Below are 12,655 nucleotides of genomic sequence, written 5' to 3'. Positions count from 1 at the left end.
TTCCCCTTTTTCTGATCTCTAATCTGATAATAGAAAGAGGGGGGGGGGGGTATCATCACTGCCTTTTGCATGTTAATTATCTTCTTTTGATCCGTACTGTAGCATCTTTCTCTTTCTCTCTCCTAGCAGCTAGTCTCCTTTCATCGGAAGATCAATAGATTGCGTTGGTTAACTCTCATCTACCGCTAGGCATATTTCGTCGTATGTAATTCTATATAGTACTATCCTGGATATCGAGAGTTGTTTATCATAGATTGATCGATCTAACAAGTGCTTCTAGTTCCCCAAGTTTATTGTCACAAATTAAGAGCAAGGGATAACAACAGAGATATTAGATCCCGATGTGTGTTCCAGTAGGGAAGAAATTCATACAGTATTTTGGCTCTAGCTTATGCTTTCTTGATGCACATAAATGCTGCCATCTACTAACATCACTGGCAGATCTGTTTCTTCAGAAGGCCATGCCAAAAATTAACGCAACAGGTGTGACGATTCATTTGAGTTGTTGTCCCCTTCCTCTTGTTTCCTCATACATCAAAGCAGCACACATGTAGCTGATCATCCTTGTCCTGGGACTAGCTACACAGCTGTAACTTTGCAATTCTATCTCCATCCATGTGTTGTTCCAACTAAAAGTTCTGAAACATTATATGAATGTGTATATATATAGCAGTAGAGCCTACAACTACAAAGGGGGATGTTAATGGTGCTCTCTGAACACCCTCTTATACATATACAAGTAGCACCGCCACTTGAAGTGTTACTTTAGTTATAAATTATCTTAGGATACTGCATATATATAACATCATATGCAAGACATCTTTAGCGACTCTGGAACTATAAAACCTGGGGTTTTGCGGTGTTGAAATGAGATATTGAGATTTTTATGTGTTTTATTTTTTGGCTAAAATGAGCAATTTGCAGACAATTGGTACAAGTAAGAAGGCGATACTGGAGTGTTTATAGTATGTACGTATATGAGCAGTTATTCTTGGTGACATTACATTCTTGCGCTCACAAGTGTTGATATAGATATAGCTAACTGGTGTAGTGCATAAAGGAGGCAGTACATACTACTTTGATATTTATTTTCTTCTATACTTGTTGTCAGGCATATAGCTAGCTGGTCAACTTATTTACAGGTCATGAGTGAGTACGTTTGAGGTTTGAGTTGAACAAATTCATGTGCAATATGACTGGCAGTGGTGTCCTTTTTTAAGAAGAGACAGGTAATACTGCAGTCCTGTATATGGGCCGCTAATGTCACAAATTTACTGTTGAATAATTATGTCTGTACATACAATAAGTACAAGGAAGATCAGTCCATGTAAGATTCGTATCCTAATTACTGTTTTAGCTGTCGTTAGCTTCTGAAGGTGAAATGAGCGTACATGTGACAACTCCATTTTTCTGTAAGGAGCATTTATAGTTTCAAACTTTAGTTTGTAATCTTTGAATAGCCATTAGCGTAGCAATTTGTTGTGGTACAAAAATTGTACCATTGGCCTCGTATTTGAAAGTACTTAACTATGAATATGATTTTGTTGCTACTAAACAATATAATATAAAAGAAATTTGTGATGAAATTTAGTTTAGACGACCGCACTGTGTCAAACCGTGACTTATAAAAAGAGTCCTTTTGTAGTCAAATAATGTTGGAGAAATATCCTAGCCCACAGATAATACTAAGGGGACGCCATCAAGAGCTACTCCGGAGCTCTCGGGCTCTGAACTCCCTGCAGAAGCTAAGGTTTCCAGAGGCCGTGAGCCCCTCAGGCCACTGCCTCTTGAGACAGGGGAAGAAGCTAGCTTCCAGAGAGAATATCAGTAAAAAAGAACATCAGAGGCAATTGGTCTAACATGAAGTGACCGGTAGTTAATACCGGTGCAAGTGGTGGCCACTCTGACACTTGAGACAGTATTGCGCCGCAATAGGCGACCGGTTGAGTACCATAGCCTTAGTGTCATTTCATCGCTGTATTATCATAGTAGATAATATCTTCTGGTTAGGAGTAAATACATCCTACCTAGACCCATGTTGTTTGATTCAATCAATCCTAGGTCCTTATGGTATAGTGATAGTTTACCACTATCTTTGTGAGGTCATGCTTGCACATTTACACCCTGAACGGTACTATAAATATAGACCCCTGGTCATCAAGCCAAGGCACCTAATATTTTTACTATTAACACATTATTGGTTCTCCTTCCTCTCCACTTCTTCTCTAAACTTGAGTCTTTTCTCTAGAAGAGACTCTCGCCACACTTTTTTCATGGAAGACATCTTTTCTTCTGCCAACAGCGTGTCGTCCGTGGGGACCTAAACATAGAAGTACAAGGAGAGGTCAAACACCACCAAAGACCACCAAGGCACTAGCCCAAGCAGTCGTTTCCATCGTAGCACCCATGCAAATGTATGCATGGCAGCCATGATCGGGCACACCGTGTGCATCCACTAGCTCCGTAGCTAGGCGGAACGGTGACCATCCGGCCACCACCGACCCAACAGCTTGGGTTGGCACGGAAGCCCAAGCCGGCATGGAGGCGCTCCAATAGTGGTGCAGTGAGGACACCGTCGCACCCCAGGGGGTACCCTCCAATGGTTTTGGGCGCTCGAGCACAGGGGCACTCATGTGTGGGCTCGGCCCCTAGAAGCCTCCTGTGACAACGCTCAGGGCACCTTCGTCGAGCTAGTGTCCTCTAAGAGCCTGGTCGCCCGACGGTCCCAACTTCCTCATGTGGAAGCAGGCTCCGGGGAGAACACCGACCCTAGTGGGCGCAGAGCCCACCGACATCCTTGACATTGACCACAACCTCTAGAACCACCGGAAGGGTACTGGTGCATCCTGCATGGATCCGGATGTGGCTACAATACAAACGGATGCCGAACCCTCATAGCTTTCCAGGAAGATTATCTCAAGAGGTAGACAGAATGCCAGGCAAGGGAAAAAAGTCGGCAAAAGGTGACCCAGAGGTCACAAGCCTACAGTGGGCCGCTAGGTGGGCGATCGGGTCTTACCGAGCCCCCCTCAGCCCGCTATGTCGCCCCCAGCTCCACCGCCAATGGTGCAATACCCCAGCGATAAGGACTAAGTTGTGAAAAGGCCCTAGCCATTAACAGAGTCCGGTAAGCCTCCAATGTAGGGGGGGCCCGCTTGAGCCTCCGAAGCGATTGGGGTCCCCGAAGTGCCACCCCCGTTAGGTTTGACACTGGTGGGATTGGCCATGGCGAAGAGGTGCAGGGCTATGAAAATAGGGCTTCGAGTGCTCTGGATTCCCACGCAGCCCAGACCCTTCGGCAGGCAACCCAGGGCGGAGAAGCTGACCCTTCCGTTGCCTTCAAGTTGCAGAGTTCTTCCTGGCCTTCGACCTTACTGTAGAGGCCTTATTTTGGCAAAGGTACGCCTAGCAATAGCTTACTTAGCTAGTTAGTATTTATACAACAAAGTCAGCGTACTCTGAAAGTTGCTAGCTTATTTGATTGAAAGTCTCTACGACAGATAGCTGCTAGGTAGAAACAGGATACCGTAAGACTTAAGTTATATCTCTGTTCAACAATAAACAGTAAAACCAAAGTTATATCTATAGCCAAAACTTAAGTTATACCTTCGCTAAAATAATGCATAGACATTAAAAACCTCCCCACCGATAGCTTAGCCTCGGTGGCGGAGACATCTTAAAAACCTCTTAACCGATGGCATAGCCCCGGTGGTGGAGACATCTTAAAATCCTCCCCACTGATGGCTTAGCCTTGGTTGCAGAGACATCTTAAAAACCTCCACGCCGATCGCATAGTCTCGGTAGCGGAGACATCTTAAAAACCTCCACACCGATGGCTTAGCCTCGGTGGTGGAGGCATCTTAAAAACCTCCCAACTTATGGCCTAGCCTCGGTGGCGGAGGCATCTTAAAAACCTCCTCGCCAATGGCATAGCCTCTGTGGCGGAGGCATCTTAAAAACCTCCTCGCCAATGTATAGCCTCAGTGGCGGGGATATCTTAAAAACCTCCTCACCGATGGCATGGCCTCGGTAGCAGAGATACCTTAAAAACCTTGAAAACCCTCCAGCAGGTTGTAAGCGAAAGCCCCGATGTCATAGAGGTACAAAGAAACCCACCGGCACGTCGTAGGCGAAAGCTCCGATGCCGTAGAGATACTGAAAATCCTCCAACAGGTTGTAGGCAAAAGCTCTGATGTTGTAGAGGTACTAAAAACCCCCTGACAGGTCGTAGGTAAAAGTCCTGGTATCGTAGAAGTACAAAGAAACCCTCCAGCAAGTCATAGGCGAAAGCCCCGATGTCATAGAGGTACTGAAAACCCATCCAACAGGTCGTAGGCGAAAGGCTCAATATCATAGATGGACAAAGAAAACCCTCTGGCATGTCGCAGGTGAAAGCATCAATGCCATAGAGGTACTGAAAACCCTCCGACGGGTCGTAGAAAAAAGTCCCGATATTGTAGAGGTACAAAGAAACCCTCCGGCAGGTCGTAGGCGAAAGTTTCGATGCCGTAGAGGTACTGAAAACCCTCTGATAGGTCGTAGACGAAAGCCCTGATGTCGTAGAGGTACAAAGAAATCCTCCGATAGGTTGTAGACGAAAGCCCTGATACCGTAGAGGTACTGAAAACCCTATGACAGGTCATAGGCAAAAGTCCTGATGTCATAGAGGTACAAAAAAAACCCTCCAGCAGGTCGTAGGAGAAAGCCCTGATGCTGTAGAGCTACTGAAAATCCTCTGATAGGTCATAGGTGTAAGCCATGATGCCGTATAGGTACAAAGAAACCCTTTGTCAGGTCGAATGTGTAAGCCCTAATGCCGTAGAGGTACAGAAAAGCCTCCAGTAAGTTGAAGGCATGGCATCGATGTCATAGAGGCACGAAACCCTCTAGTAACTGGAAGATGTTGGCCGAGTACCAAAGTGTTCGCCTCAGCCTCACCATCGACTTCAGCTCTAACAAAACTTCCGTCAGGCTCTGGATGGCCCTGTCTCTAGAGCCTCACCACGGTTAAGGGCCAATGGGGTCACGGACTACCTCCCTCAGCCTAGCCATCAGCTTCACCTCCAACAACCACCGTTGGGCTCTGGATGACCTTACCTCTAGAGCCTTACCATGACTAAGGGCCGAGGAGGTCGTTGACTACCTCCCTCGGGCTAGCCATCGGCTTCACCTTCGGCAACCACCGTTGAGATCTGGATGGCCCTGCCTCCGGAGCCTCTCCACGGCTAAGGGCTAAGGGGGTCGTGGACTGCCTCCCTTGGCCTAGCCATCGGCTTCACCTCTGACAACCGTTGTTGTGCTTCGGATGACCCTGCCTCCCGAGCCTTGCCATGGCTAAGGGTCTATGGGGTCACGGACTGCCTCCCTTGGCCTAGACATCGGCTTCACCTCCTCCAACTGCTGCCATGCTCTGAATAGATTGCTTTGAGTTGAAAATCTGGAACAAATTTGGAGAGGAGTCTGTACCGGCATTGGATAGAAAAATATTTGTATCACGCTAGAACCTAGTGGCGGCCAGGGTTGAGGGTGTCGCAAACTACCTCTCTCGGCCTTAATCATCGATTTTGCCTCCATCCACCACCACTAGTCTCTGAAACTACCTTGCCTCCATCAAAGAACTTGTCTCATGGCCCACTATCGGCTACACCTCCTTCGCCAGGAACGTGAGGTCAATATCCCCCGCCAAAGGCGTTAGGGTCCAAACCCTCCGCACGTCCATGACACCTACCTCGGTTGCGTTGAGGCCTAAACCTATTTAAGACTTTTTCGCTTCAGTCGCCCCTAAAACACTAAAAAATACCTACAATTGCACTCTCTGGTCGCTAACAACCGCTGCGTGCGTGGGGGCCAAGGAAGGTGAGGCACTGGAGCTTAGGAGCACACATAAAAAAATATGTCTGGCTACATGCCCGGAGGGTCGCCATACACTTCGATTAAAGAAAAGAAAAAACACTAAACGGACCCAATGACTTAGTTACATTAATAAATTTCATATCAAAAAATACTTACATGCCTACCTAAGTTCCTAGTATCTGGACTACTTGAGACCAAAAGCACTAACAAAGGATAGGGAAGAAAACTACAAGCCCTAACAGCGGCGCATGAAGCAACGTATGTGCTTCATCTGCGACCTATTGCTGCGGAAGCTAATCCAATAGCCAGCCCCCACGCTGTCAGAGGACGAAAACGAGGATGAAGAGGACTCCTCCACGGCCTTCTCTCCCTCCTCCTTGGACTTCTTCTCCACCTAGGTTGCCTCCTTCTTCGCTCTCGCCTTCTCTTCCTTGTCAATCTCCTTCTCCAAAAGATCCCAATCGACCTCCTCATTATCATCAGAGATATCGATAATCTTGAATGTGACCAATCGGACTGGAGATTGAGACAGAGTGGCAAGAGGTGGCTCTCTCTGCAAGGATGGAAGCACGATGGTTGCCAGCTCCAACCCAGCAAGCAGGCCCATAGGACCGCTCGCCCTTGAAGGCACCATGGCAAGCGGAACTGGCACTGACACCAGAGGTGATCCCGCCCCAGTCAAGCCAGTCAAAATCATTGATATCTCCGATGAGGAGGAGGAGGACACCATGATCAAGCCAAAGAAGAATCGCTCCCTTACACAACAATGAAGGATCAACTAGGTAGACCCTAGCTTTTATAGCCGGGCCAATCATTTGCGTACGCCTAGGGAAGGAAACAGAACTGCCACGAGTGCCATCCCATGGCCTTCCCAGTTATTATTCTAAGAGGTTGTGGCCACATCCCGATCAAATACGCGCGCGCACGCAAGTCCCTGCAACAACACCTTAGTTTTTTTACATACACATCCTATCGCATTTATTATTTGAATCCCTTTCGGAGCATGCAAGGGCAACCGACACAAGATCCCAGGAGAATCGACGCATTACCCCTTCAGACGCACTGATGTTACCACGCCTCATTAAATACTTATGCTAAAAAATGGAGAGAATATCTTGCCTCTACATACGATCTCCATTATGATGGTTCAAATGGCAAAAAGGCTCACCATTAGAGAAGCTAAAAAGCTTGCTGTAACCATCGCAGAACCTCGGCACCCTTTAGCTACAACGCCTCTACGCCTCCGGCCTCAGAATGGGCTCCAGAGCGCATTGCATCCATTCGAACCTCGACGGCCTTCGGCTCCAACGTCTACCACGCTTCCGACCTCAGCATAGGCTTCGGTGCACGTAGATCCCAGGAAACCCCCACGACCCTTGGCTCCGACATCTGTTCAACCTCAGGAGACCCCCATCGAGCTCTGGATTGCATCATCCACGCTGAGCTTTAGATAAACCAAGTGGATATCTCTGACTCTCATCATTGCACTCTGAACCATGTAATTTACTCCGAGTTACGCCATCTCCATCTGGCTTCATCACCATCGCTTATGGTCATCACCAAGAGACTCTTCAATGGCTATAAGTTATATTAGGATATCCTGACTATGAGGTTAGATTGAAGCTAGTTCCTTCTACATCTGCTCGCCCCTCCGCACCTCAGGGCTAGCAGATGAGGGGGTACTATTGTGAGAAATATCATAGCCCACAGATAATACTAAGGGGACACCATCAAGAGCTACTCCGGAGCTCTCGGGCTCCGGACTACCTGCAGAAGCTAAGGCTTCCGGAGGCCATGAGCCCCTCAAGCCACCGCCTCTCAAGACAGGAAAAGAAGCTAGCCTCCAAAGAGAATATCAGTGAAAGGAGAACACCAAAGGTAATTGGCCTGACACAAAGTGACAGACAGTTAATGCCGGTGCAAGTGGTGGCCACTCTGACACCTAAGACAGTGCGGCGCCACAATAGGAGATCGGCTAAGTACCACACCCTTAGGACCATTTGCACCACTGTATTGCTATGGTAGATAATATCTTCTGCTTAGGGGTAAATGCATTCTACCTAGACCCATGTTGTGCGATTCGACCGACCTCAGGTCCTATGGTATAGTGATAGTTTGTATCACTATCTCTGTTAGGGCATGCTTGCACATTTACACTATGAACGACACTATAAATACAGACCCATAGCCATCAGGCCAGAGCACCCAATCTTTTTTACTATCAATATATTATTGGTTTCCTCTCCACTTCTGCTCCAAGCTCGAGTCTCCTCTCTAGAAGAGACTTTCACCGCACTTTGTTCGTGAAAGACATCTTTTCTTCCGCCAATAAATAACAAAATTAAAGACGGAATGTAACACAGTATCATGTGAATGAAAACATGAAATTAAATACCTAGTGTGAATATTGTTCTTTGTTTATCTGGAATACCAAACTTCAACTTTCTTTTGAAATGGAATATCAACTTAAAGCCTAAAGGCGGGTTTGGAAAGTTGAACAATTCCTTGTTGCAGGGAGGAACAGTTGAGCCCCACAGACACACGCATGGAATAAGAATTATGCTTTTTAAGTGTGCGCATCAAGTACCGTTGTCTTGTGGGAGGTGACTTGGGGCAAGAGATAATTAGGTGTACCAAAACCCTAATAAGCTAAGCAGGTAAGCATAGCAATGGTTAAGGTTGTCCTTCCTATGTAAAATATGCTCCTATGCTCCTTGATGGAATGGAAGTTTAAGGCCTCATTCAATTGACTATCTTCCTTCACTTATGCCAATTTATGACCACAACATACATTGGTTGGAACTTTGATGTCAAGAATATCAAAGTGGTGTGAGAAAAAAATGAATGTTCCATGACTAGTGAGGTGTACAGGAATGATGTGTTTAGCAATTGGCAGCACATCTAAAGACATTTTACTACAAGGGACAAGGGAGATTTTAAGTTTCTCCCTCCAAGCTCCTCCGTTGGCTCCTCGCGCGCCTCAGAGGTCCTCGCCATCGTTCTGCAGAATAGGCCCACCAACCAGAAGCGGCTGGGCCAAATCAACGGAGTTGACGCCCTGCTGCAGGCCGTTGCTATGTACAAATCCAAGGACCCAAAGACCTCTGACGAGGAGGCGATGCTCGAGAACCTTTTTGACTGTCGCTGTTGCGTCCTCATGCCCATGTAGAATAAGGAGAGGTTTGTCAAGGCAAAAGGCGTCGAGCTCATGACCATCATAATGAAGCAGAAGAAGCTGGCCTACAGCTCCGCCATCCGGACACTGGATTTTGCCATGACTTGGTTCCCACCTACGTGCGAGAGCTTTGTTGATATGCTCCGGCTTAAGACTGCTTTCGCTAATAAGCAGGTAACTCACGCCCCTTTCGAGAGTCCCTCTCCTTTCTTTTTATAAAACTTTTTTCTCTCCTCGTCTTTCTATTTTTAGTAAATGTGACCCAATAAATTACCATAAAAAAGTTTAGCCCAAAAGTTTTTAAAAAAAATTAACGATAAAAAGTTTGACTCAAAAGTTAATAATAATTTTTTTTAGAAAAAATTTCACGAAAAAGTTTGGTGGATAAGTACGACTTGCTGCGCTCACGTGCGTGCTTGGAACAGGATTTTCGCTTTCACAGCCTTCATGGGTAATAAGGCAAGTAAACGCTGCTCTTTTCCTTCCTTCTCTCTTCAGATGTTTCAGTATATATATCATGTAATAGGCTTAATATCTTTAACCAAGGATGCATCGAAATTGCACACACTGTTTACTTAAGTTGTCTGATTTCTTACCTGAAAACCCTAAGGTTACGAAAGTACTTGCTCTACTCAAAATCTGATAACCTTCTATAACGGGAAGTCCTGTTCCAAACTGTAACGAGACTAACAGACAACTGTTCCCAGGCAACCTATTAGTGGGGTAGTCTTGTAGATTTGTAGTCTTATCAATTTCACGACCAATGCCTCAAAAAGTTCTATTTATGCAACTCAGAAACGGCTACTTCAATGTTCTAATTATTACCGATGTCTGGGAAATTGTCTACCTGATTGTCTTGTTCTCAACTGCTTGTTGAGTACACAAAACAGAAGTTAAAATGTGTTAAACGGGGGTTATACAGCGTGCGTCATACTTCTAGTGATATTCACCAATTTTGGAGGGCATAAGAGTATTCTAATGCTTTTACCAGTAAATATCGATCGTTTAGCATCAGTAAAACAAGGAATCACGCATCAAAGTTTTAGGACCAACCTTCTAGAGATTTCACCCACCAGCGCCAGTGGGAAGGGCCGGAACACTCCCATTACTTTTTAGAGCCGGGTTGTTTTAATTGGGTAAATTGTAAAAAGCTGAATTGCATAATTTAATTCTCAAATGGTAATAATCCACCTTCTACCAGTTTTTAGAGACCTCTGGAGCACAAAGCTAACCACAATCTGTAAGTTGAAATAAATAGATGCTTAGAAACCTCTGGAGTCCAAAGCCAACAAAAAAAAGGGTGTTTCCAGTTTCCATCCTGCTTCTAGAGATTCCGAACGATAGCCGCGTCATCTGTTCAACTAATCATCAGGAAAGGCTGGCGGCTGTCCCGAACTTCTGGTGGCACAGGAAAGACAGTCAACAGTCAAGAGAAGGCTCAGTGATTTGATGGTCGCATACTGAGTACATAATAGTAAGCAGCACGCCATCACGATCTGTCAATAGCATAGCATTACATCCTCTGTTTGACCGTGCTACTGAAATAGCACGGTAGAACCTAACAGCGTGATTTCTTTTCTCAAATAGCTAATCTACATTCCAACCAACAAACAGTGAGATAGATGGTTCTAAGATACATGGTTGAGCAGACTTGAAACTTCAGTACTTCGGTGCTGGCTTTTGGGTTGGCAGCAGTCCAAATCTCTTCTTCAGGAGGTAGCGCTGGCGAGAGTACTTGTCATCCGGAGAGAAGCGAGCTGCTCGGCAAGTAACAATTTCAGTACTTCATAGTGCAAGAAAAACGCATGAGGGCAAACAATTAAAACCACAAATGCAGCTGTGAAAAATAACAAAATTCCACAAGTTTCATTTCAGCACGCGATAGTTCTGACATCTGAGGTTACATCTTTTTCGTACATACACATCAACAATACAAGTGTTCAACTCAAGAAAACTAAATTAGGTTTAATCTCTCTACACTCTGTCCATATCGCGAGTAATATAACAGGAGGAAGCTCTAATCTGGCAAACAGTGCTCATATTAAGCTCACTAGATTGTCATATGGAGATCATATAAAAGCAAAGGATTCATCACCCAAAAAGAAAGAATGATTTGTAATTTTATACAGACAGGTACCACCACTGCAACACGGTCCTCAAGAAAGGCCTGAGCAATGTCTTGTTCCTGTGCTCGATATTACAAGAATCCCTATTTCAAAAGAAATTGAAGACACGACATAACCCTGGATAAACAACTCAAATAACTTAACACAGGACAGTATATCCTGTCCTGGGAATAAGATTGATTCAAATAAAAAAATGTTAATCTATGTGCTTGGCATCTTATAACACCAGTACTACATGAGAAAGAAGGATAAAAAAAAATGTGAACCAGTGCTAGCAAGCAATCACTCCAAACTACTAACACACCCAAAAACAATACAAAAATAAGGCCAATCAAACGAAAACAATAATTACATAATGCCTATGCACGTAGCAATCTTCATGGCACAATTAACAGAACAATTCATGCCTTTCTGCTTGCAAAACGTTTAGGCTAGGGAAACATCAAGACCAACAACGAAATATGTACAAGTTCTCCAAAAAGACCTAGCGCACATTAAATCGTAAAATCTAAGAACATATAGGGAGAGGCTGCAACAGAATTGAACGGACATGCCTACTAGCTAAAATTAAGTCATTACAGTACTGAACCAAAAAGAGTGGTGCTGCACACTAATCAGGTACGGTGACTGTATCATTGTTCACAGTACAAGGAAGCTACCCTGCTACTGCGCCCAAACAAGCATGCACTTATTTACAGGTAAGATAACAGCAGGCAAAAGGAACTCAGGTGAACCAAGGGGGCGTACCTGGGTGAGCAGACTGCGTCGGCACCCCGAGAGGCGACTCCTTCTGCAGGCAAGAACAAGGTACACACTTCAGCATAGGCTAACACTTCCAATCATCAACTAATAAGCCAAGATTAAGCGCAAGCTTATACAACCTTGGTGGTGTAGACCTTGTCCCCTCTCTCGTTGATGTAGTACTGGAGATACATCTTGGATCGACGCGCCGGGGTCAGCCCTGGTAAATCCGACGAGAACGAAGAGGAATTACTCTCGGGATCGCCAAGAATCGCAGCTATCGAAAGCAGGTGGTATGCGAGAGGGGGGAGCGCAGTTACCTGTAGGTTCGGCGGAGGCGTGGGGCGGAAGCGGGAGGGGAGCAATACGGTTCTTGGCGGCTAGGGTATGGGGGACGAGGGTATTAGAGGGTTTTCCCCAGGGGAGGTGGGCTGGGCTTCGTGTATTTTTGGGCCGACAAGTGGGCCAACGGGTGTCAGTGTCGTTGACGCTGAATATTGCCTGGATTTTCTGTGGTGCGCCTGCGAACTGATCTTTCCCAGGTAAATATTGAGCAGCCGAAGAACGAAGATTGTATTTTTTTAATAATAAAAGCACAACTTCAGATCTTTACACCAACAAAAGGTGACGACGTTTGCACATAACCATTTTTTAAAATAGACACTCAGATTCGTATCAACTTAAACTTAGATAACCTACCTTCAAATCCTCCACTAACTAAACTAGCCTTAGATTCTATAATATATTATATATAGCTGTT

At 45.4% G+C, this 12,655-nt stretch overlaps 1 protein-coding gene across 1 annotated transcript; it reads right to left on the bottom strand.

The window, feature by feature from the left end:
* Window positions 1-10,454: 10,454 nt before the first annotated feature.
* On the bottom strand, window positions 10,455-12,364 carry LOC133921654 (H/ACA ribonucleoprotein complex subunit 3-like protein). Its single transcript, XM_062366625.1, has 4 exons — window positions 12,216-12,364; window positions 12,036-12,115; window positions 11,902-11,944; window positions 10,455-10,785 (listed from the first exon to the last, which is right to left on the bottom strand). Exons 2-4 carry the CDS (start codon window positions 12,087-12,089, stop codon window positions 10,688-10,690), a joined length of 195 nt encoding a protein of 64 aa, XP_062222609.1. The 5' UTR covers window positions 12,090-12,115; window positions 12,216-12,364; the 3' UTR covers window positions 10,455-10,687.
* Between the last annotated feature and the right edge of the window lie 291 nt (window positions 12,365-12,655).

This window comes from Phragmites australis, chromosome 6 (genome assembly GCF_958298935.1).
Source record: "Phragmites australis chromosome 6, lpPhrAust1.1, whole genome shotgun sequence".
Taxonomy (NCBI): Eukaryota; Viridiplantae; Streptophyta; class Magnoliopsida; order Poales; family Poaceae; genus Phragmites; species Phragmites australis.
This window is presented reverse-complemented; position numbering and strand designations above follow the sequence as displayed.